The sequence below is a fragment of the Heterodontus francisci genome, chromosome 15 (genome assembly GCF_036365525.1).
Source record: "Heterodontus francisci isolate sHetFra1 chromosome 15, sHetFra1.hap1, whole genome shotgun sequence".
Classification (NCBI taxonomy): Eukaryota; Metazoa; Chordata; class Chondrichthyes; order Heterodontiformes; family Heterodontidae; genus Heterodontus; species Heterodontus francisci.
In genome coordinates this window covers 13,400,332-13,426,361 of record NC_090385.1, presented here as the reverse complement: position 1 = coordinate 13,426,361, position 26,030 = coordinate 13,400,332, and the positions used below count along the sequence as shown (strand labels likewise).

Below are 26,030 nucleotides of genomic sequence, written 5' to 3'. Positions count from 1 at the left end.
TTCTTAACCCTTCCGACATGATTGTTGTCTTAGAATTAATGATATGCAGTTATACAGCGCCTTTCATGACCTCAGGACTCTCCAAGATGTTTTAAAGCAAATTAACTACTTTTGAAGTGTGGTCACTGTTATAATGGAGGAAACCTAGTTCCCAATTTTCACAGCAAGCTCTCAGAAGGAGAAATGTGATAATGACCAGATAATCTGGGGTTTTTTCTTTAGGTGTTGGTTGAGGGATAAATATTGGCCGGGACAATGGGGAGAATTTTGCCCATTCTTCTTCGAAATACTGCCATGGGATCTTCTAAGCCAACCGAGAGAACAGAAAGGGCCTCAATTTAATGTCTCATATGAAAGACTGCACTTCCAACAGTGTAGCACTCCCTCAGTATTTGCAATTATATACCACCTTTCAATGCTTCAGCACATCTCAAAATTCAGTGATGACACATGCTGATTGGCTCCTGTGTAGATAACTGTCATTGTAAGTTCATTACATAATTTACGTAAGAAATAGGAGCAGGAGTAGGCCATTCGGCCCTTTGAGCTCTTTGAGGCTGATCTTCTACCTGAACTCCATCTTCCCATAGTATCCCCATATCCCTTAATCCCCTTAGTATCCAAAAATCTATCAATCCTGTCTTGAACATCTTCAATAACTGAGCATCCACAGATCTCTTGGGTACAGAATTCCAAAGATCCACAATCTTTGAGTGAAGAAATTTCTCCTCATCTCAGTCCTAAATGGCTTACCCCTTAGTCTGAGACTATGATCCCGTGTTCTAGAGTTCCCAACTTGGGGAAACATTTTCTCAGCAGCTACCCTGTCAAGCCCCTTATGAATGTTTTGTTTCAATGCGATCACCTCCATTCTTCAGGTTTAGCCTACTCAATTTCTCCTCATCAGCATTCCTTTCCTTCCAGGAATCAGTCTAGTGAACCTGTGTTGCACTCCCTCCAATGCAATTATATCTTTCTTTAGGTCAGGGGATCAAAACTGTACACCATACTCCAAATGCACTGAGACTCCTTCCTAATTGCTTGCTGTACCTGAATGCTAATTTTGAGATTCATGTACAAGGACACCGAAGTCTCTCTGAATACCAATATTTCCCAATCTCTTGCCATTTAAAAAATATTCTGCTTTTCTATTTTTCCTTCCAAAATGGATAACTTCACACTTCTCCACATTATATACCATTTTCCATGTTCTTGCCCACTCACTCAACCTGTCTATACCCTTTTGCAGTCACTTTGTGTTCTCCTCACAGGTTACTTTCCCAGCAAACTTGGATAACAGGCAAGCAGTCGCCTCATCTAAGCCATTGATATAGATTGTAAATAGCTGAGGCCCAAGCACCGATCCTTGTGGCACCCCGATAGTTACAGCTTGCCAACCCGAAAATGACCCATTTATCCCTGTCCGTTTTCTGTCTGTTAACCAATCCTTAATCCATGCTAATATATTTCCCCCAATTCCATGAGCCCTAGTTTTGTGTAATACTTCCTGTGCAGCACCTTACTGCATGCTTTTTGAAAATCCAATACATTCCATCCGCTAGCCTCCCCCGCACCCCCCCCCCCCCCATCTACCCTGCTAGCTACAACCTCAAAAAACTCTAGCAGATTTGCCAAACACAATTCCCCTTTCATAAATCTGCGATTAGTTTGCCTAATCATTATTATGATTCTCTAAGTGCTGTGTTAACACATGCCTAATAATAGATTCTAGCATTGTGCCTACTACTGATGCCAGGCTAACTGGCCTATAGTTCCTGTATTCTTTTCTCTCCCTCCTTTCTTGAAAAGTGGGGTTATGTTTCCTATCTTTCAATAGGGAATTCTAGAAGATTAAAACCAATGAGTACACTGTCTCTGTTGCAACTTCTTTTAAAACTGGGCCATCAGATCCTATTCATTTCTCCAGTACTATTTCTTTGCGAATAATCATATTCTTAAGTTCCTCAATTTCATGAGACCCTTAAGGGGGCTATCCTGGTTTATAATAATGGACGGTTATAGAATCTTAGAATTGTTACAGCACAGAAGGAGGCCATTTGACCCAACAAGTCTGTACCAGTTCTCTGCAAGAGCAATTTAGCTAGTCCTACTCTCCTTTCCCCAGAGCCCTGCAATTTTTTTCTCTTTAGATAGTTATCCAATTTTTCCTTTTGAAAGCCACAATTGAATCTGCCTTCACCACCGTCTCAGGTAGTGCATTCAGATCCTAACCACTTGCTGCATAAAAAAGCTTTTCCCCATATTGCCTGTGGTTCTTTTGCCAATCACCTTAAACCTGTGTCCTCTGGCTCTTGACACTTCCTCCAATGGGAACAATTGCTCTCTACCTACTCTGTCTAGACCCCTCATGATTTTGAACATTTCTATCAAATCTCTTCTCAATCTTCTCTTTAGAGACCTGGAGTTATTTTCCTTAGTCGATCCACATAACTGAAGTCCCACATCCTTGGAACCATTCTTGTAAATCTTTTCTGTACTCTCTCTAAAACCTTCGTATCCTTCCTAAAGTGTGGTGCACAGAATTAGACACAGTACTCCAGTTGAGGCTGAACCAGTGATTTATACAAGTTAAAATACGTACTCGGAGAAGGAGCTGGCCATTCGGCCCCTCGAGCCTGCTCCACTATTCTATATGATCATGGCTGATCTGTTTGTGGACACAACTCCACTTTCCTGCCTATCCCCGATAGCCTTTGACTCCCTTGTTTGTCAAGAATCTTTATACCTCTGCCTTAAAAACATTCAGTGACCCTGCTTCTACTGCTCTCTGGGGAAGAGAGTTGCACAGACTCATAACCCTCTGAGAAAAAAAAATTCTCCTAATCTCAGTCTTAAATGGGCGACCCCTTGTTTTTAAACTGTGCCCCTTAGTTTCAGTCTCTCCCAAAAGGTTCATCATAACTTCCTGGCTTTTTTATTCTGTGCATCTATTTATAAAGCCCAGGATCCTGTATGCCTTTTTACCCACTTTCTCAACCAGCCCTGCCATCTTCAGTGATTTGTGCACATATACCTTCAGGTCTCACTGCTCCTGCATCCCCTTTAGAATTGTAGCCTTTAGTCTATATTGCCTCTTCTCGTTCTTCCTACCAAAATGTATCACTTCATACTTCTGTGCATTAAATTTCATCTGCCACGTGCCTGTCCAGGCTGTCTGTGCTCTCTTGATGTCTATCACTATCCTCCTCACAGTTCACAATACTTCCACATTTTCGTCATCTGCAAATTTTGAAATTGTGCCCTGTGCACCCAAGTCTGAGTCATTAACACACCTCAAGAAAAGCAGTGGTCCTAGTATCCCACAGTATAGCTTCCTCCAGTCTAAAAAACAACTGTTCACCTCTGCTGTCTGTTTCCTGTCACTCAACCAATTTCATATCCATGCTGCCACTGGCCCTTTTATTTCATGGACTTCAACTTTGATGGCAAGCCTCTTATCTGGCACTTTATCAAACGCCTTTGGGAAGTCTATATAGACCATACCAAGTTCAGTAAGGGGACAATGCTGGTTTATAATCATAGGCTAGTTGATCAACCTAACTTGCGTGCAGTCAGAGATGTGTGATTGCAGCTCTTCAAAAAAAAAAAATCAAAAACAAAATCCTCAAATAGGACAGCATACTCGAGTCAGTGCAGCTAGTATGCGTGGCAGAGAGTTACTACAATAGCTGTAAACTGAACATGGAGTGTGACCTTGGTGTTTTCCTCCTGCTATACAACAGCTGGCGAAATTAGTAGAATTCCCGCTTCTTCAGGTTTCTGCCTTGTTATTCTCATCCTCTTAGAGCTCAAAGCAGCTCAAAGTATTTCCAAGTGCGGACTCACAAAGGACAATAATCAGATTAATTAGTGTTGAGCTAATGGGGGGGGGGGGGGAGGGGGAGAGAGTCAAGAGTTGGCAACATATTAATGGAGTTAGCTTTTCAGCCAGACTCTCCAATGTGCCACATCACTCAACATGGAAGTTACACCATTCAAATAGTTTAAATAAGAAAGACTTGCATTTATATAGTACCTTTCATGACCTCAGGATGCCTCAAATTGCTTAATGAGCATTGAAGTACTTTGAAGTGTAATCACCATTGTAGTGTAGCAAACGGCCAAGTCAATTTGCACACAGCAAACTCCCGCAAACAGCAAATAAATAAATGGCCAGATCATCTGTTTTGAATGTTGTTTGAGGGATGAATATTGGCCAGGACACCAGGAGAACTGCCCTGCTCTTCTTCAAATTGAGCCTTAGGATCTTTTACATCCACCTGAGAGGTTTAACGTTTCTTATCTGAAAGACAGCACCTCTGACAGTGCAGCACTGAAGTGTCGGCCTAGATTGGATGCTCAATTCTTTGGAGTGTATCTTGAACCCACCACCTTCTGACTCAGAGGTGAGCGTGCTGCCACTGAGCCAAGACTAATACCATGGTAAATAAGAAAAAATAACACATTCATATCAAATTCCTTTTGCTGTTTTAATAGTCATGGCATGGCATAACACCTCTATTAAAACAGAAAAGGAATTTGATAGAAACATATGCCCTCTCACATGAATGTAAAAAATTCCATTGCACTATATTGAAGAGCAGGGCAGTTCTTTCCAGTGTCCTGGTGAACATTTATCCCTCAACCACATCACTAAAACAGTTTATCTAGTTACTATCACATTGATGTTTGTGAGATCTTGCTGTACATAGATTGGCTGTCATATTTCCTGTATTTCAACAGTGACTACACTTTAAAAAAAAATACTTAATTGGCTGTAAAGTGCCTTGGGACATCCTGAGGTTGTGAAAGGTGCTATAGAAATGCAAGTCTTTTTCGTTCTGATGAAAGAATTATTGTAACTCTGTGCTGTCTAAGGTTTTCAACAGACATGGGTCTTACTTGTCAAGACTGTTGTAAATCATTGCCACAAATCAGGTGTTTACATTTAGTATACTGCAAATCTTACTGGAGTTTCCTTACATGGAAGATTTTAAACAATCTCAGATTTGCTGACGACATTGATCTTTATAGCAACATCTAAAACAGATTTACAGAACATAACTAATAAGGTGCACATGGCGAATAAAGAATTTGAATTCTATAGAATCATACACAGCCATCATTACTGTGCCAGTTCTTTGAAAGAGCCAATAGTCCACTCCCTTGCTCTTTCACGTCTCCCTGAATTTTTTCCCCCTTCAAGTATTTATCCAATTCCCTTTAGAAAATTAATAGTCAATCTGATTCCAGCACGTCTTCAAATAGTGTATTCCAGATCATAACAAATTGTTGAGTAATGCTTTTTTCTTCTTCTCCCTTTTTTTGCCCATCACCTTAAATCTATGTCATTTGGTTGCCAAGCTTCCTGCCAGTGGAAACAGTTTCTCCCTATTTACCCTATCAAAACCCCTCACAATTTTGAACACCTCTATTAAATCTCCCCTTAACCTTCTTGCTGAAAGGAGAACAATCTCAGCATCTCTAATCTTTCCAAATAAGTGAAGTCCCTCATCCTGGGTACTTTTATTAGAAAAAAAAGACCGAGCTCAGGTCATTTGGGAAGTATCAGAAGGATGTGTATATTCCAGTTGGAGGGGGTGCAGTTGAACAGGTGCTGTTTTTGGAAGAATATGGAAGACTAGGGATAATTTGGTTTCAAAACAAAAGCAAGAGTTTGTGATGTGCTGGTTATCCCCTTATTATTATACGGATCTGAGTGTTGGATCATGAGAAAGGTTGACAAGTAGAAGATACTAACAGCAGCAATGATTTGTTTGAGAGAAATACCGTGAGTGTCCAGGATGCAAAGCATCAAGAATGATATAATACAAGCGTGACTTGGACAAGAAACAGCATTTCTACAGAAGATCCAAGAACAATCCAGCGAAGGTTTGGGTAGGTTTGAAGAATGGAAGCAGCCAGAGTACCTTTTCATGGCCCTGTGCACAGATGTAGCTGGAACAAGAATCTGAGGAATGCCAAGGAAGCATAAGATAGGCAATGTCAAGAATGACTTATTACAGAAAAGATTCAGATAATTGTAGTGGCCTGGTTAGTTCAGACAGTTGGAGTGAATTATTTTGGCCCCCATCTTCGCTGCTGAGCCAACAGGCAGGGATTTAGTCACTAGGGTAATAGGGTGAAGTACTGTGCAGAAAGAAATAGAGTGAGAATCATAGGTTTCTGACAACTGTCTGTTAGCAGAAGAATAATCACTTTTTAATTCAGTCTTATCTTTATCTCTTTGTACATTGTAATAACTAGGTCAAAAACATGGGCTTGATGAGTTGACAATTAGAAGCTAAAATATGGTCCTGCCTCCGCAGGAATATATATCTATCTGTATAATAATTTAAAACATTTGCATATAGCACATGCATCCGCACTTGCTTACCATCATACCTTCTTCATTGACTCCAGGATAAATGGCAGCAAATCTGAATAGATGAGTTAGGAGAGCATATGGATCAAAACCAGTGGCTCAGGTCATACATTGCATCCGAGCTTATTGTTGTAAAACAGCATTAAGAGTGAAATATATATGTTGTATGACTATTTGAGTCGCTTAATGGTTCTCTTCAAATAACTTTAAGTGTTTGCACAGGCAATACTGTGTGATTCTCATTTCTAGGACTTGGGCTTCAATCTAGCTGAGGTTATAGGGATGAAAGTCTCTGTCGCTGGCTCCTATATAGAGTGGGTTTGAACAGTCTCGGTCGAGTTCCATCAGGCATGGGCCATAAACTGTCCCTAGTTTGGCGTTAATCACTCACATGAAGTGACCCTAGGATCACTGGTGTAGGAAATGGTACAAACGTCACAGTGGAGCGGCAAAGAGCTTTCTCCTGAGTTTGTGGCAGAGTAGAAGGGACTTTGTTCTACATCTAGTTGTGCTTCACCTCACGTTTTGAATTCTTGATTTCGCCAGTGTGTGCCCAAACTGAGAATTTTCTATTCTCCGAGCATTAACATCCCTCAACTTGATCACCAAAAAAAACTTTTAAATTTGTGGCAATGACATCATGATAGTAATTTCTACCTTTTACCTCTATTGCAAGATGTTGTGGTCTGCCTTTTTTGCATATGTTTTCTTTTAGGCTGTACTATGAACCCATCACCACGCCTTGTGGACACACTTTTTGTCTAAAATGTATTGAACGATGCATGGACCACAGTCCAAAATGCCCTCTTTGTAAAGAGGTCCTACCTGAGGTAAGTCCACGTCATATATCAGACCGACCATTGTGACCAGTGCTCAGAATGCTACCAGAACTGAGGTTATAATCATCAGGAAAAATTGAACAGTATGGGGCTCTTTTCATTTGAAAAGAGAAGAACTGAGGGGTCTGATAAGTGTCTTTAAGATTATGAAAGGGTTTGACAGGCTAGACGTAGAGAAGACGTAGAGCAAAATAAAAACTTGGGACCAGAAATATAAGATAATCACTAATACATCCAATAGGGAACTCAGGAGAACCTTTTTTCCCCAGAGAGTGGTTAGAATGTGGAACTTACTCCAACAAGGAGTTGTTAAGGCGAATAGCATAGATGCCTTTTAAAGGGAAGCTAGATAAACACATGAGGGAGAAAGAAATAGAAGGATGCATTGATGGGGTCAGATGAAGCAAGGTGGGAGGATGCTCATGTGGAATATAAGCACCATGTGGATTTGTTGGGCCGAATGGTCTGTCTTTGAGCTGTTGATACTTTGCAATACTTAGTGCATGGTAGAAATATACAAACATATGAACTAGGAGCAGAAGTAGGCCATTCGACCCCTCTTGCCTGCTCTGTCATACCATAAGATCATGGCTGGTCTGTGTGTCTCAAATTCCACGCTCCCATCTACTCCTGATAACCTTTGATCCCCTTGCCTAACAAGAATCTATCTACCCCTGCCTTAAAATTAAAAGAATTTTCTATTCTCCGAGCATTACTAGATTGATACCTGGAATGAGTGGGTTGTCTTATGAGGAAAGGTCGGACAGACTGGGCTTGTTTTTACTGGAGTTTAAAGTGTAAGGGGAGTCTTGATTGAAGTTTATAAGATCCTGAACGGTCGTGACAAGGTGGTAAACCTCCTCTGAAATGCCTCCAATGCATTCACATCCTTCCTTAAATAAAGAGACCAAAACTGCACACAGTATTAGAGATGTGGTCTCACCAAGACCCTGTATAACTAAAACATAACATCCTTACTTTTATTTTCTATTCTTCTCGTAATAAAGGATAGCATTCCATTAGCTTTCTTTATTACTTGCTGTACCTGTATACTAACTTTTTATGACTCATGCACCTTGGAGTACTGCAGTCGTTCTCCGTTTAAGTAACACTCTGCTTTTTTCATTCTTCCTGCCAAAGTGAACAACTTCACATTTTCCCAGATTATATTCCATCTGCCAGATTTTTGCCCACTCACTCAACCTATCTATATCAATCTGCAAGCTCCTTATGTCCTCTTCACAACATACTTTCCTACCTATCTTTGTGTCATCGGCAAATTTAGCTACCATGCCATCGCTCCCCTCATCCAAGTCATTGATATAAATTGTAAAAAGTTGAGGCCCCAGCACAGACCCCCGCGGGACTCCACTCTTCACATCCTGCCACTCAGAAAAGGACCCATTGATGCATACTCTCTGTTTTCTGCCAACCAGTCAAATTTCTATCCATGCTAATCTGTTACCCCCCTACACCTTGAGCTCCTACTTTGCGCAATAACCTTTTATGTGCACCTTGTCAAATGTCTTCTGGAAATCCAAGTACAGTACGTCAACGGGCTCCCCTTTATCCACAGCACATGTTACTCCTTCAAAGAACTCCAATAAATTGGTTAAACATGATTTCCCTTTCACAAAGCCATGCTGACTGTTCCAGTTACCTTGAGTTTTTCTAAGTGCCCAGCTATAGCCTCCTTAATGATCGATTCTAACACCTTCCCCACAACAGTCGTTGAGCTAACTGGCCTATAGTTGCCTGTTTTCTGCCTCCACCAACCCCCCCACCCCTCACCCCCCTTCTTGAACAGAGGGGTTATATTTGCTATTTTCCAGTCTGATGGACCTTTCCAGAATCTAGGGTAAGGATAACCAGAGTGTGACAGGAAGTGATAAGTGTACAAACATAAAACTGCACCAACAGTTAAGGTCAAAGTAGAGAAGAATGGTTAAAAAAAGACAGAATTAAAGGCCCTTTATCTGAATGCATTCGTAACAAGATGGATGAATTGATAGCACAAATAGAAATAAATGGGTCTGATATGATCGCCGTTACAGAGATGTGGTTGCAAGGTGACCAAGGCAGGGAACTAAATGTTCAAGGATATTTGATATTTCAGAAGGATAGGAAGAAAGGAAAAGGAGGTGATGTAGCTCTATTAATAAGGGATGAAATCATTACAGTAGCGAGAAATGATCCTGTTTCAGAAGATCAAGATGTAGAGTCAGTTCGGGTGCAGATAAAAATACCAAGGAAAGAAGTCACTGGCAGGAGCTGTAGTTTATAAGCCTCCTAACAGCAGCTACACTGTAGGACAGAGTAATAATCAAGAAATAATGGGGCTTGCAGGAAAGGCACTGCAATATAGTCATAGAGTGAAGCAGCACAGAAACAGGCCCTTCAGCCCATCGTGTCCATGCCAGCCATCAAGCACCTATCTTTTCAAATCCCATTTTCCAGCACTTAGGCCATAGCATACAAGGCTATGGGCCTTCAAGTGCTCATCTAGATACTTCTTAAATGTTGTGAGGGTTCCTTCCTCTACCACCCCTTCATGCAGTGTGTTCCAGATTCCAACCAGCCTCGGGGTGGAAAGCATTTTTCCTCAAATTCCCTCTAAATCTCCTGCCCCTTACCTTAAATCTATGCCCCCTGGTTGTTGACCCCTCTGCTAAGGGAAAAAGTTTCTTCCCATCTAACCTATCTATGCCCCTCATAATTTTGTATACCTCAATCATGTCCCCCCCTCAGCCTTCTCTGCTCTAAGGAAAACAACCCTAGCCTATCCAGTCTCTCTTCATAGCTGAAATGCTCCAGCCCAGGCAACATCCTGGTGAATCTCCTCTGCACCGTCTCCAGTGCAATCACATCCTTCCTGTAGTCTGGCGACCAGAACTGTACACAGTACTCCAGCTGTGGCCTAACTTTTGTTTTATACAGCTCAATCATAACCTCCTTGCTCTTATATTCTATGCCTCGGCTAATAAAGGCAAGTGTCCCATATGCCATCCTAACCAGCTTATCTACTTGTGCTGCGATATTCAGTGATCTGTACACCAAGTACACCAAGGTCCCTCTGACCCTCTGTATGTCCTAGGGCCCTACCACCCATTGTATATTCCCTTGCCTTGTTAGTCCTCCAAAAATGCATCACCTCACACTTCTCAGGATTAAATTCCATTTGCCACTGCTCTGCCCATCTTACCAGCCCATCTATATTGTCCTGTAATCTAAGTCTTTCCTCCTCACTATTTACGACACTACCAATTTTAGTGTCATCTGCAAACTTGCTGATCATATCTCCTATATTCACGTCTAAATCATTAATGTACACTACAAACAGCAAGGGTCCCAGCATCGATTCCTGTGGTATACCACTGGCCACAGGCTTCCAATCGCAAAAACAACCCTTGACCATCACCCTCTGCCTCCTACCACTAAGCCAATTTTGGATCCAATTTGCCAAATTGCCATGGATCCGATGGGCTCTTACCTTCCTAACCAATCTCCCATGTGGGACTTTATCAATCGTGTGTGATTTTAATCTTCATATGGATTGGACTAACAGGAAACAGAGAGTTGGGATAAATGGGGCATTTTCAGGTTGGCAAACTGTAACTAGTGGAGTGCCACAGAGATCAGTGCTGGGGCATCAACTATTTGCGATCTATATTAATGACTTGGATGAAGGGTATTGTAGTCAAATTTGCAGATGGTACAAAAATAGGTAGGGAAACAAGTTGTTAGGAGGACACAAAAGTGTCTGCAAAGAGATATAGATATCTCCAAAGACTTGCAGGTTGATAGGTAAATTGGCCATTGTAAATTGCCCCTAGTGTAGGTAGGTGGTAGGAGAATGGTGGGGTTGTGATAGAGAATATGGGATTAATGTAGGATTAGTATAAATGGGTGGTTGTTGGTCGGCACAGACTCGGTGGGCCGAAGGCGCTGTTTCAGTGCTGTGTCTCAAAATTAAAAATAAAATAAAAGGTCAAGTGAGTGGGCAAACATTTGGTAGATGGAGTATAATGTGGGAAAATGTGAGGTTGTTCACTTTGGCAGGAAGAATAAAAAAGCAGAATATTGCTCATATGGAGAGAGACTGCAGAATGCTGGGTGACCTTGTATATGAATCACTAAAAGTCAGCATGCAGGTACAGAAAATAATTAGAAAGGCAAATGGAATGTTGACATTTATTGCAAGGGGGGATGGAGTATAAAAGTAGGGAAATCTTGCTACAACTGTGTACTGCATACAGTTTTGGTCTCCTTGCTTAAGGAGGGATTGGACGCAGTTGAGAGAAGATTCACTAGGCAGATTCCTGGGATGGAGGGGTTGTCTTATAAGGAAAGGTTGAACATGTTAGGTCTACACTCATTGGAGTTTAGAAGAATGAGAGGTGATCTTATTGAAAAATAAGATTCTGAGGGGGTTCGACAGGGTAGATGCTGAGAGGATGTTTCCCCCTCGTGGGGGAATCTAGAACTAGGGGGCACAGTTTCAAAATAAGGGGCCTCCCTTTTAAGATGGAGATGAGGAGGAATTTCTCCTCTGAGGGTCGTTAATCTTTGGAATTCTGTTCCCCAGAGAGCAGTGGAGGCTGGGTCATTGAATATATTCAAGGCTGTTAGATTTTTGATTGACAAGGGAGTCAGGGGTTATGGAGGGGCAAAAAAGTAGAGTTAAGGCCACAGTCAGATCAGCCATGATCTTATTAAATGGCGGAGCAGGTTCGAGTGGTCGAATGGCCTCCTCCTGCTCCTATCTCTTATGTTCTTATGTAAAAACTACGAGCACTGAACAGTTGCATCCTGAGAGGGGTGGTGTATCATAGAAGATTCACTGTATGCAAGTAAATCTGAGTGCTGCCCTGGTTCTATCTGTAAATTAGAATAAACTGTACACAGTGAAATGGCTTCTCATCTTAAATAGAAACCGTTTTTCTTCCTTTCTGCAGTATCAGGCACTGAGAAAGTACAACAGAACTGTTCTAATAGAAGAACTAATCGCACATTACCTGCCAGAGGAACTTGCTGAACGAAATAAAGTGAATGACGAAGAGATAGCCGAATTGTCAAAGTAGGTCAATCGTAAAACTGATACATTTAGGAATTCCATTATTAACAGTGAGAGAATTAATATCAATAACTCTCTCCATCATTATTTGTTTAGAAATCAAGCTATTAAAGAATTATTCTTCATGTCACTGCACATTTGCTGTCACCAGTCTATTTCTGTAGACCTTTTCGGATACATTTGTTCACTGCGTGCCAATGACATAATCAGGGCTACTGGGTGGAGGTGATTCTGAACTAACTTGTGTTCAAAAAGCTGAATTAATGCACATAGTTCAAATTATAAGTTTGCTGAGGCCACTAGGGTAAGGGCTGTATTTAGCAGTGCATTAACCCTGCATATTTAGCTTTGATGCAAAGCTATTTAGACTTTGTACCCATGCTAAAGAAAGACTTGTATTTACATAGTGTCTGTCATGCCCTCAGGATGTACTAAAGCACTTTACAACCAATTAGTACTTCTGAGTGTAATCAGTGTTGCAATGTAGGAAATGTAGTAGCTAGTTTGCACTCAGCAAGCTCTCATAAACAATGTGATAGTGATCAGATAATACATTTGCTGGGATGTTGATTAAGAATAAATATTGGTTTGGGCTCTTCTTTAAAACAGTGCCATGGGATCTTTTACATCCATCTGAGAAGGCAGATTGGGTGGTGGTTTAATGTCTCATCTGAAAGGCTCCCTTGGTACTGCACTGGAGTGTCAGTCTAGAATTTTGAGCTCACATCTCTGGAGTGGGATTTAAACCCAGAACCTTTTGATTCCAAGGTGAGAGTGTTACTCATTGAGTCACAGTTGACCCTAAATGTGTGGGTTGGGGTGGGGGTGGGGGGGGTGGGGTTGCAATTTCACTTAGTAAAACTGATGTAAATGGGGCAATAAGGGCCTAACAATTGGGCCCATAGCACCTACTACTTCAGTAACTACAGCTATCGGCCCACTGCCACTTTCACTGGGCCTGAGCCTTGGGTGCTCAAAGTGCAAGCTGGCTTGAGGCAGTAAGGCCCCCATCTAGTGTGCAAATCGGGGTCCTGGAGTGTCCTAAGAAGGTGAGGGAAACCACTCTTGCCACAAGTTCAGTGTACCTACATTGTCTTAACGATAGAATAGGTCTTACCAAGATGTAGGAATGGATTACATGAATTCTATTTGAAAAATGGTTTGATAGGATCTGTATCATTGTGAAATGGCACAGTTGAATTGCTTATCATAAAGGAAAAAGGATAACTTAATGTCAAGCTGAGCAATCTATATATACATATATGTACGTATCTGTACTAAAATGGAACTTATATAAATAAGATGGATGATGTACTTTACTGTTAACTCATTAATTCTGGAAAATATTTGTTTTTTCCCAGTCTCAACAAAGATGTGCCAATATTCATCTGCACTATGGCATACCCCACTGTCCCCTGCCCACTGCACATCTTTGAGCCTCGTTATCGGTTAATGATTCGAAGATGCATGGAGACTGGCAACAAGCAGTTTGGAATGTGTTTGAGTGATCCAGTTAAGGGGTGTGTAGTAACAACAATTTTCATTTTTTGTAGTGCTTTTAACGTAGTAAAATGTGTCAAGGAGCTTCACAGAATCATTATCAAACAAAATATGACACTGAGCCGCATTAAGGCAGATAACCAAAAGCTTAGTCAAAGAGAGAAAAAAAAGACCTGCATTTATATAGCATTTTTCATGACCACCGGACGTCTCAAAGCGCTTGACAGCCAATGAAGTACTTTTTTGAAGTGCAGTCATTGTTGTTATGTAGGAAAAACAGCAGCCAGGTTGTACACAGCAAACTCCCACAAACAATGACGCGATAATAACCAGATAATCTGTTTTTGTGATGGTGATTGAGGGATAAATATTGGCCAGGACTCCAGGGATAAATCCCCTGCTTTTCTTTGAAATAGTGCCGTGGGATCTTTTACATCCAACCAAGCAGGCAGATGGAGCCTCAGTTTAATGCCTCTTCCAAAAGACAGCACCTCTGACAGTGCAGTCCTCCCTCAGTGCAGTCAGCCTAGATTTTTAAGCTCAGGACTCTGGAGTGGGAATTAAACCCACAGCCTTCTGATTCCAAAGTGCGAGTGTTACCTGTTGAGCCACGGTTAACACTAAATTTGTGGGTTGGGGTTGGGATTTCACTTCGTAAAAGTGATGTTAATGGGGCATTAAGGGCCTAACAGTTGGGCCAATAGCCCTACTGCTTTGGTAACCACAACTATCAGCCCATTGCCACTTTCACTGGGCTAGTATTCTACTGGAGTGTCAGCCTTGATTTTTGTGCGCACGCCTTGGAGTGGGACTTGAACTTGGAACCTTGTGACTCAAGGGAAAGAGCACTACCAACTGAGCCAAGTTTTGAGGAGCATCTTAAAGGGAGAAAAAGTGGTAGAGAGGTTTAGCGGTGGAATTTCAGAGCTTGGGGCTTAGGCAGCTAAAGGCACTGCCACCGATGGTGAAGTGATTAAAATTAGGAATGCACAAGAGGTCAGAATTGGAGGAGTGCAGAGATCTCAGAGGGTTGTAGGGCTGGAGAAGGTTACAGAGACAGGGAGGGGGTGAGGCCATGCAGGAACTTGAAAGCTAGGATATATCTTTATTGTATCATATAGCACAGAAGGAGGTCATTCAGCCCATTGTGCCTGTTCCAGCTCCTTGAAAGAGATATCCAATTAGACCCACTACCCTTCCCTTTCCCCATAGCCTTGTAATTTTTGTTTGCATTCAAGTATTTATCCAATTCCCTTTTGAAAATTCCTATTGAATCTGCATGCATCATCCTTTCAGGCAGTGCATTCCAGATCATCATAACTCCCGGCATTTAAAAAAAAAATCTAATCTACTCTATGCGTCTTCTCCTTAAATCTGTGTTGTCTAGTTATTGACCCATCTGCTAGTGGAAACAGTTTCTCCCTATAGAATCTTGTCAAAATCCCTCGTGTTGCTTGTGAAAAAGACCATAAAACCACAAAATCATATTAATATGACTTAAAAAGTTTTTAAAATCTGGAATAAAAACGAAATACTTGGCAGGTTGATCAGCACCTGTATAGAGAAAAGGCCGATTCATGTTTCTATACCTGTTCCAATGAATGGACTTGTGGAATGATCTCTCTCCTGTAGCGATACTGACTGATTTGCTATGTATTTCCAGCAGCATCTGTTCTATTGTTTCTTGTTATTATGATCATTGGGTGGGTATTTTAAAGTACGAGAGATACAAGAAAAACTAATAATAAATCAAAAACCGATTTATTTTTAAGTAAAGAAATGGTGATGGAGAAATTAATGAGACTGAAGATTAATAAATCTTCAGGACTCGATGGTTTACACCCCAGGGTATTAAAAGCAGTAGGTGAGGAAATTCCAGATGCTTCAGTCATGTCCTGCCAAAACTCTCTGGATTTAAGTATTGGATTGGATTAGAAGATTGCCAATGTCACTTCATTATTTAAGAAGGGAAAGTGAAGCCAGAAAACGAGAGACCTATTAGTCTCACATTTGTTGTGGGGACGTTACTAGAATTTATTATTGGGGACAGAGTGACTAAGCTCTTGGGCAAACATGAACTGAGCAGAGAGAATCACGCTTAAAGGGCTGAATACCCTACTCCTGTTTCGATCTTCCTATGTTCCAGGGCTGACCCTTTTTGAAGAGGACGTATGTGTTTCTGGTTTAAGCTATCTTCATAAAGACCAGTGTCTAAAATACCTTGTGGGAATGAGGTAAAATTCCTTCTGACAATCATTTGAATGAAAAAGAAACTCTATTGGGGGTTATAGTTAATACTTTGGAAGACTGTAGCAAAAATACAAGAAGACATTAATAAACTTGCAGAATGGGTGTGTAATCTGTAAATGAATTTCAATATGGATAAAAGTGAGGTGTGGCATTTTAGTAGGAAGAACAAGGAAACCACATACCCCTTGGAAATTGAGAGTGTAAATGGGACAAAAAAGCAATAGGATCTCTGGGTACAGATACATAAATCATTAAAAGTAGTGATGGGGGTTGGTGCTTTGTTCACCAGAAAAGAGAACACTGAGGGGTAGTCACGATAAATCTAATAGAGAATTCAGGGAAAACTTATTTACCTAGAGCGTGGTGAGAATGTGGAACTTGCTACAACATGGAGTAGTTGAGGTGAATAGCATAGATTCAATTAAGCAAAAGTTAGATAAACTTATTAGGGAGAAATGAATAGAAAGTTATGCTGATTGAGTTAGATGAAGAGGGATGGGAGCAGGCTCACGTGGAGCATAAACACTAGCATAGACCAGTTGGCTGAATGGATTGTTTCTGTGCTGTATACTCTATGTAAGTCAGTGCAAGTAGGAAGTCCTGAGGAGGACTTTTATGCTCGTGGCGGGGGCCTAGATACTGGGGGGAAACCAACAAAGAGATCCCCGTGCCCCCTCTTCTACGGAAGTCCTGCTGAATTTAGTGCCAATCAGGAAATTAACTGGACAGCAGGTCTTCTATAGGATTTAGGACCCGATCGGCAGTAGTCCCGGCCTTGCTGAGCTGCTGGCCAATCAGAGGCTGGCACTGTGTAATGACCAGACACTGAGGAGCGGCACTGGAACCAGGCTTAAGGTAGGTCAGGGTGGGAGGGGTCTCGCAGGGTGGGGGTCACGGCGGAAGGGGCGTGGGCAGGGAGTGGCCCTCAGTGGGCCTCTGCCTTCCCGATGCCGGGTCCCTCAAAGGCACTTAGTGCCTGAATGAATGAGGGCCCCCCCCCACCCCTCCACTGAAGCGGGAAGCAACACACACGGTTTTTCATGGTGTGCTTCCCGTGCAGCAGCAGGGCAGCCCGCTGCATGGGTAATTGCGGCTGTGGCAAGAAGAGGCCCTTAATTGGGGGGTTTATTACCCAGTTAAGGGCCTCAATTGGCGGCGGAATAAATTTTGGTGGTGGCGGTGGGAGAACAGAAAATTTCACCCCTCTCTACATTCATGCTGACTTTTCTGCTAAAGTTATTAACGGAAGGAATTTAATCTCTTTGCTCATTAGCTTTGTTTGTGATCTGGATATAATTACGCACATATGTAATGTCTCTGGATCAGGCATATTGAAAGTGACTCTGCAGCTTGTTTTGTGCTGTTATCTTTCCCATTAGACATGTGTAACTCTGAAGTGGAAATTCACAGTTGGCTCTTCTTGGCTGTTTTGAGATATTGAGCCTATGTGAAAACTTTCCTAGTCTCTCTGTGTCCCCATAAGTCTGCATAATGCAATGGGTGTGGTAGCTAAGTGGCTCTGGTGCTATTTTAACAACAGAGGTTATGAGTTCAAATTCTACCATGCCCAGTTTCTGAAATTGAATTTAGTAACAATTTCTATGCTAGAGCCAGCAAATAACCATGAAAATAAAAACTCCTGAATTGTCGTAAAAATCCAACTGGTTTGCTATTGTCCTTCAGGAACAGGAATCTTTGAGTCCAGAAAGATCTGGCTAGCTTGCCCACATCCCGAGAACAAATCCATAAAAAATCCAGTGTAGGTATTTAAATTTGCCATCTCTTATGCAAGTTTAATGCACAGATTATTAAAAGAACTAGCATTTATATTGTACTGTTGACCACTTCAGGACATCTCTAAGTGCTGTGCAGCCAATGAAGTACTTTTGAAGTGTAATCTATGTTGTAGGAAACATGATGACCAGTTGGCAGGCAGCAGCATCCCACAAACAGCAATGCGACAGTGACCAGATCATGTTTTAGTGATGTTGGTTGAGGAATATATGTTTGCTGGGACACTGGGAAGAACTTTTCTGCTGTTTGAAATAGTGCCATGGGATCTTCTATCTCCACCTGAGAAGGCAGACATAGCCTTAGTTGAATACCTCTTATGAAAGACAGCACTGCCAATGGCCAAGCATTTCCTCGCCACTACACTGGGTTTGTCAACGTAGATCACGTGCTCAAGTCTCTCAAGTCGGACTTGAACATACAATTTTCTGACTTAGAAGCAAGCATGCTACCCATGGAGCCACTTTAAAGTAACTGTGAGACCTGCATAGTTAGTACAGCTACATTATAACTATGTTTATTTTATCCTGCGCAGTTTTGCTGATTATGGCTGTATGCTGGAGGTCAGAAGTGTCGAGTTATTTCCAGATGGTCGTTCAGTCGTAGACACTATTGGCAGGAGAAGGTTTAAGGTGTTACGACACAATGAAAAGGATGGCTACAGTTGTGCAGATATAGAATACATTGAAGATGAAAAGGTGATGCTTTATTAAGGACACTGTTTGTGATCTCTAAGCCCTCATTATACTTTGATAATTGCGCAAGGTTTGTTGATGTATTTAATACAAGGGACTTTTTTAGAATTAAACCTTATTTGCAGTAGGATTTCGCTGCAGCTGGTGAACCTGTGAATAAACTCATAGAATTGCAAAGTGCAGAAGGAGTCCATTTGGCCCATTGTGCCTGTGCTGGCTCTTTCAAAGAACCATCTAATAGGTACCTCCCTCCTGCTCATTCCCATAGCCCTGCAAAATTTTCCTTTTCAAGTATATATCCGATTCCCTTTTGAAAGTTACAATTGAATCTGCTTCCACCGCCCTTTCAGGTAGCGCATAACTCACTGCGTAAAAGAATTTCGCTTCAATTATCTTTAAGTACGTGGCAGACGTTAATTTGGGGTGGGGGGTGGAAATAGCAGAAGTGCATCTATAGTCACAAGCCATTTATCTGACCATCAGTAAAGGAATTTCTCTAATGTGTACATTATATTTTCTGTAATCTCATGAACCTTTCCATGTAATAGGTAGAGGGAGAGAACTATGCTGAACTTGTTCGTCTACATGACTTGGTTTATGATCAAGCTTACATGTGGTTCAGCTCACTCAAGCAAATATTGAAGACTCGAATTCTGAGCCATTTTGGACCAATGCCAAAGAAGGATGCGGATATACAGGTGCGTTGGCTCACGACTGCACGTGTGCCAGAGTTATGGTTTAGAATTTATTTTAGTGAGCAGGCATCCAGCACAAGCTTTTCAAATGGCAATTTACAAAATATTCACATCACAGAGACAGCCCATTCGGCCCAACAAGTCCATACCGGTGTTTAAGCCATCTCCCACCCCTCTTCAGCTAACCCCATTAACATATGCTTTTATTCCTTTCTCCCTTATGTGCTTGTCTAGCTTCCCCTTAAATACATTTATGCTATTCACCTCACCTACTCCTTGTGGTAGCGAACTCCACACTTTAACCACTCTCTGGATAAAGATTTTCTCCTGAATTCATAATGGATTTATTAGTGACTATCTTATATTTATGGCCCCTAGTTTTGGATTACCCCACAAGCGGAAACATCATCTTTATATATACTCTAACAAACCCCTTCATAATTTTAAAAGCCTCCATTTGGTCACCTCTCAGCCTTCGCTTTTCTAGAGGAAAGAACCCTAATTCTAAGATTTAATTAATAAACCTCTATGGTTTTTCTCCTGTGTTGCTTGAAGAGGTGTCCTGGAGATTAGTGTTTAATTCCTGGAGACTCCAGGGCGATACTGGAAGGTTGGCAACTCTAGGTATATATATTTTGATCTCTGTGTGTCCTATCAGTTGACCTTTGTTTTGTGTTTTTCTTTGTCTCCCAGGCAAGTCCAAATGGCCCAGGTTGGTGTTGGTGGCTGTTGGCTGTGCTCCCACTAGAAAGTCGGGCCCAGCTGCCCTTTCTGGCAATGACGATGCTTCAAGAACGCTTGAATGTCATTCGACGTGTGTTATTATTCATGTCGCGCAACTGCCCGCGATGACTAACTGCCTGGTTTGGGTCCCAACTCGTGTGGTAGGAACAATTGTTGCCACCACACAACTGACATTTTTCTACATTCATGTCTTACTGAAGCAGTCTGATGAAAGGAATCTCATCTAGTGAAGGATGTGCATGGTCAGGATGATATGAAGGGTGTTACTGATGATATAATCAATTGACGACAGTTAGTGCTGAAGTCTCAGTACATTTTTGTGACTATTTTTACAGCCTGAATCCCAATAATATCTTATTTTGAGAATGTATATTTTTGTTAAGTCATATGAATATTTATGGAGTAAAATAAGTTTTTAAATTATTCATGCTTTCTTATCTACTTAGAATTCAATCTGAAGTTGAGCTAAAAAATCTGCAAGGAATATACAAACTACAAAATAGTTTGAAATAACAACAATTAATCCGAAAGGACATAGTGAGGGAAATGTATTATTTATGTCTGGAATACAATATACTGGGAGATACAAATTTGCATGAAAGCTTTCTCTTTAGAGTGAATCTTAAAAATTTTACATTTTCTGCTGAAGCTTATGCTACAATATTTTCTTGTTGCTCTTTTTAAAACACAAGACTAAACTCTTCGCCCCCTTCTGCCAAGAAACCAGAGAGACAACTGATTCACAGATACCCAACAATAGTTTGCTGAGATAGCTGTAAGGAGGCACACAAGAGCAGGCCAGGGTTGACAATCCCTCTGATTTTCCTATTCTCCCTTTTTCTACCCCTTCCACTCCCTCAGTTGGCATTCAGTGCTTCCTGGCAGTGACACAACTGAGATCAGGCACTTGCATCTTTATCGCACTGCAGCTTGGTGCTCTGACCTATTGTACCACTCTACCACCCACAATTTCTACTAGTTAAAATGTATTTAAAACCTGATGTTAAGTAGCATTTATAGTTATGAGACGCACCTTGTCTTCCATGGACATCATTACCTCCAGCACAAAATAATACAAGAACGGACCACTTAGCCTTAGCCACCATGGACGTTTGTGTTTTTTTTACTTGAAAACATGTTTGCACCTTGTCGAATTTGGATTGTCATTATATTATCAGTAACATTCAGTTTAACCTGAAAATTTGCACGTTCCTTCTCGTGTGTTCTCATAAAGCCAAAGTAAAATATATTTATTATCTTATTTTTGCAACAATCCATGTAGTGTGCATTCGGAGGTATGCAGTAATTTAATCTGCCTATACCAACAGAATCTGTCACAATTTGCGTGAACTATTCTGTCATACATCTTAAGAAAAGCATTGGGCTCAATATACTAATGTAGGTTAGGATTAGGTAGCAGAATTCTGCCTTTTAATACTCTTTCAGATTATATAGAGTACTGTTTGGTTGAGAACTGTGTATGTTTTATAAACACTGTATTCAAATCATGGACGTTTGGATGTAGCGTGCGTGCATAATTGTGGAATTGATTTTTGTCTGACGATCTTGACTAGTCGATGCCCCTAGCCTTAATAACTGTGATTGCATTTCTGGCAATTGGTAAAACTGGACTATGTTCAGTGCATTTCAACTGACCCCACAATCTTTCATGCTTGAATGTAACATATTGCTTCAGTGTAACCACTCAGATATGCTGTGAAGTAATTTTGAAGGCCTACCTACCAATTAAAGGCTAGGGGTTCGGCACTTTTATTCTGGGTTATTTCGCGGTAGACTGTCCTGTTTGCATTGAGTGGGATTAGGTAGGAGAGTGCCGATTAGAATCGAGCCGCAAATTATTCACATTTGCACTGTCTTCAGGTAACACCCAATATAAAAATTTAAGAATTGAGAGGCACGGTTTCCTCTCATCAAAATGAGGGAATGCCCAGAACAGCAGTAATTTGTTTCCATCCCGAAGGATTCATTTTGATGTGGATTACTTAGCAGCATTTGGCAAATAAGAACAATTCACCCTACAATTTCAATAAAATAACTGTGCCTCTTTAAACTATATTTCTAAAATTATTCATGCATATCCTAATGTTCCAATTTAGCCTGCATAGTCCAACATTTCCACCCCATCAAATAGCTTTCTTTTTCACAAACTAATGCCATTTGCTTTATAATGAGGTGTAAGTTCTGATCTTACTGCTAATCATTATTTTCTGCTCCGTTGAAAATTGGCCTAGTGTTGTCCGAACTGGATAATTTTGTTCAGCCACTTGTTGAGCTGAGTTAGGTTAACACCCTTTTTGGTGGATTATATGGAGTATGTATTTACAGGTGAAGACCACAAGAAAGAGCAGTTACACACAATAAATGGACCTGGCCAATATAGGGGTGTAATTGCATTTAAGAAAGCTGATTACATATTATTGTAAAGCAACTTTGACTTCACAAGATAAATGCAGATGGTGGAGTCCATTTAGACCATCTTAAGACATCCATCCAAAATGGACAAAATGTCACATTGCCCCATTGTGTCATAGGAACATAGGGCCATTCAGCTCGAGCCTGTTCCGCCATTCAATTAGATCATGGCTGATCTTAACTCCATCTATCTGCCTTTGTTCTATAGCCCTTAATAACCCTTGCCTAATAAAAATCTATCCATCTCAGTTTTGACATTTTCAGTTTCCCCCAGCTTTTTGGAGGCGAGAGTTCTAGATTTTCACTCCCCTTTGTGTGAAGAAGTGCATTCTGACATCATCCCTGAATGGCTCAGATCTAATTTTGAGGAGAATGCTCCCTTGTTTTGGACTCCCCCACCAGAGGAAACAGTTTCTTTAGCAACTCCTTCAATTGCCTTCACCACCTTAATTAAATCACCCCTTAATCTTCTATATTCAAGAGAGTACAAGGCTAGTCTATGCAACGTGTCCACATATTTTCACCCTTTTAACCGAGATATCTTCTGTTTCTTGAGTGCTAGTGTCCCTTTCACAATCCTACCAAGAAGAAGTTCTGTGTCCGAAATGGTCCTTTCACTAGTTTTCACCTGTCTTTTTTTCTAGTTTCTTGGCTCATCCAATTAACCATAGGTAAAACAACTTGCAGTTATATAGCATCATTAATGTAGTTAAACATCCCAAGATGCTTCACAGGAGCATTACCAAACAAAATTTGTCACTGACAATATTAGGGCATGGCTTGGCCAAAGAGGTAGATTTTAAGTAGTGTCTTAAAGGAGGCGAGGTGGAGATGCAGAGAGGTTTAGGGAGGGAATTCCAGGGCTTAGGACCTAAAGTGGTATTACCTTGTATACTTTTATAAGTTTTCCTTCCAGGTACCCTGTTGCAAGACTAAAGAGCTCAGATTCTCCAATTTATCCTTTACTTAGAATATAATAGCACAGAAACAGACCATTCGGCTCAACTGGTCTGCACTGGTGTTTTTACTCCATCCTTGTAACTGAATTCTTTGACACCAGGAATCATCTCTGTGCTTTTATTCTACACTGCCTCCATAGCTTGAGAAGTAATCTGACTAGGGCATGTATAATTTTACCCTGACATCCTCTGACTTACACCCGATTGATCCAGCAATATACTAAGCTTTTAGTCTGGTTGTTGCCGCTCCATGGTAATTGTTATTGCTGAATTTTTTAACAGCACCAAATCCCTTTCCGATTCACCTGCTACACCATCCAATGTGATGCCCATTTTCCCTTCCAATACAGAGTACTTTACAGAGTCTGTATTGAATTTTGTGAAGCAATGTTGCATGAATAGGGATTTGTGCATTTCAGTGCTGAATAAAAGTGAATGCCACTGTATTGTATGATTAGGTTTTGTGCCTTTGCCCCTCCCCCTCCACCATCCAAATCATTGATCCTGGCATATCCTGCTTGCAGAGATCAATGTGAACTTATTTGATTTTTTAAAAATTCACATTAATTTCATTACATTTGTGACTGTACTTCATCTTGTTTCTGGACCTCTCGTCGCCCACTCGGCTGTGGATGCGGAGAGAACAATTGGAGCTTTCAAAATTGACATTGATAGATTTATGTTGGGTCAGAATATCAAGCGTGATGGAGCAAAGGTGGGTAGATGGAGTTGAAGTGCAGATCAGCCATTATCCATTTGGCGGAACAGACTGGAGGGGCTGAATGGCGTGCTGTTGTTCCTAATTATGCATCAATTGCTGAGGATCTGGAATGCACTCCCTGACAGTGTGGTGGCAGCAGATTCAATCGCAGCTTTCAAAAGGGAATTGGATAAGCACCTGAAGATGAAACGATTTGCAGGCTACGGGGGAGTGGGAGTAGCTGAGTTGCTCTTATAGAGAGCCGGCATAGGCACAACAGGCCGAATGGCCTCCTTCTGTATGTAACCATTCTATGTTACTATATGTTTCTGCAGTAAGTAGGAAAACAAAAGGGCAGCTGCCTCCTGAAAGTTCTGGGATTTAATGTCTCCTCAATGTTGCAGTTGCTTATGTAATAAATGTACAACTATTCCTGTGAAACAAACTGAAGATTCTGTTGAGTGTCTTTTTGCCCATTGTTGTTTCTTAGTGACTAGTCACGAGTTTCCAGCTATGTTTGTGGTTTATATTAATGGGGACACTCATGAAGCAAATAATTAAATAAACTAAGATTTGGAAGTGCAATTAAAATGAAATATTTGTGGCGAGTACAGTTAAGATAACCATGATGCTAATAAAACCATGCTTAACCTGTAATTTGTGGTCTTTATCCTTATACTTTCTAAACACAATGCTCCAATTCAAGAGATGAGTGTTTTGTGATATACCATTTATCCCATTAATGAGAATGATATTCTAACTTGTGCCTGATTTATGTGAGTGAATCATTAAAGTCTGTTTGAATAGTAGATGTTCCATCTTTCTCCGGTGTGTACTCTGTTTATATAGTACATGTTTTTTGACAGCACCTCCCCAGCCCTTGATCTCCACCATCGAGAAGGACAAGGGCAACAGGTGCATGGGGACACTGTTACTTTTTAAAAATTCATTCATGGGATGTGGGCATCGCTGGCAACTCCAGCATTTATTACCCAAAGCTAATTGCCTTTGAAAGGTGGTGGGGAGCTGCTGCCTTGAATACAACTAAGTGTCTGACAACTAAGTAGGCCATTTCAGAGAGCAGTTAAGAGTCAACCACATTGCTGCGGGACTGGAGTCACATTATAGCAAGTACACAAAGCAGGTGAGGATGGCAGATTTCCTTCCCTAACGGACATTAATAAACCAGATGAATTTTTACAACCATCTGAGTTTCATGGTCACCATTACCAAGACTGGCTTTTTATTCCAGAATTTTATTTAATTAATTGAATTTAAATTCTCCAGTGACCACGGTGGGATTATGAACTCATGTCTCTGCATAATTAGTCCAAGCCTCTGGATTACTAGTCCAGTCACATAACCACTATGCTACCGTACCCCACAACCTACTCCAAGTTCCCCTCCAAGTTATTCTGACTCGGGGAGTGGGAGCGGGAGTGAGGATCAGGAACAGAAGTCAGAAAGGCGACAGCACTGATGCATTTGTCTTTTAGAGTACCAGGGTTAATATGAAGCATTGTGCTTTTCCATTGCTCCCACAACATTTCTGACAGAATTAAGAACAATTTCATCAAATAATGAGCTACTTTTGTATTGTTGTTTGGCTGCCCAAGTCTGTCCCCCGGGTACTGAGAATAGGTTTAACAGCATAAGCACCAAGAGCCGGATCATAGAATCAATGATACAGGAGGAGGCCGTTCGGCCCATTGTGCCTGTGCCATCTGTTTGGTAGAGCTTTTCAATTAATCCTCTCCTCTTCTTTCCCCATAACCCTATATTTTTTTCCCTGCAAGTATTTATCCAATTCTCTGATTTCCACCCCCCCACCACCCTCCCCGCACCGGCTTTCAGGAAGTGCATTCCAGCTCATAAAAACTTGCTGTGTAAAAGAATTTCCCCTTATCTTGCCTCTGGAACGCAGACACCAGGTTCCCAGAATCCTGAATGAAAAGAACTGTTTTT

General features: G+C 41.2%; 1 protein-coding gene across 1 annotated transcript in view; it reads left to right on the top strand.

Moving 5' to 3' along the window:
• LOC137377485 (LON peptidase N-terminal domain and RING finger protein 3-like) overlaps positions 1–24,843 on the top strand; it is a 35,793-nt gene extending 10,950 nt beyond the window's left edge. Inside the window, exons 7-12 of the mRNA XM_068047123.1 lie at positions 7,101–7,215; positions 12,180–12,301; positions 13,660–13,818; positions 18,375–18,537; positions 19,083–19,232; positions 19,923–24,843. Of these exons, the coding sequence (XP_067903224.1) occupies positions 7,101–7,215; positions 12,180–12,301; positions 13,660–13,818; positions 18,375–18,537; positions 19,083–19,232; positions 19,923–20,081 (868 nt within the window). The 3' untranslated portion in view covers positions 20,082–24,843. The remainder of the gene's footprint in view (positions 1–7,100; positions 7,216–12,179; positions 12,302–13,659; positions 13,819–18,374; positions 18,538–19,082; positions 19,233–19,922) is intronic.
• Positions 24,844–26,030: the final 1,187 nt, after the last annotated feature.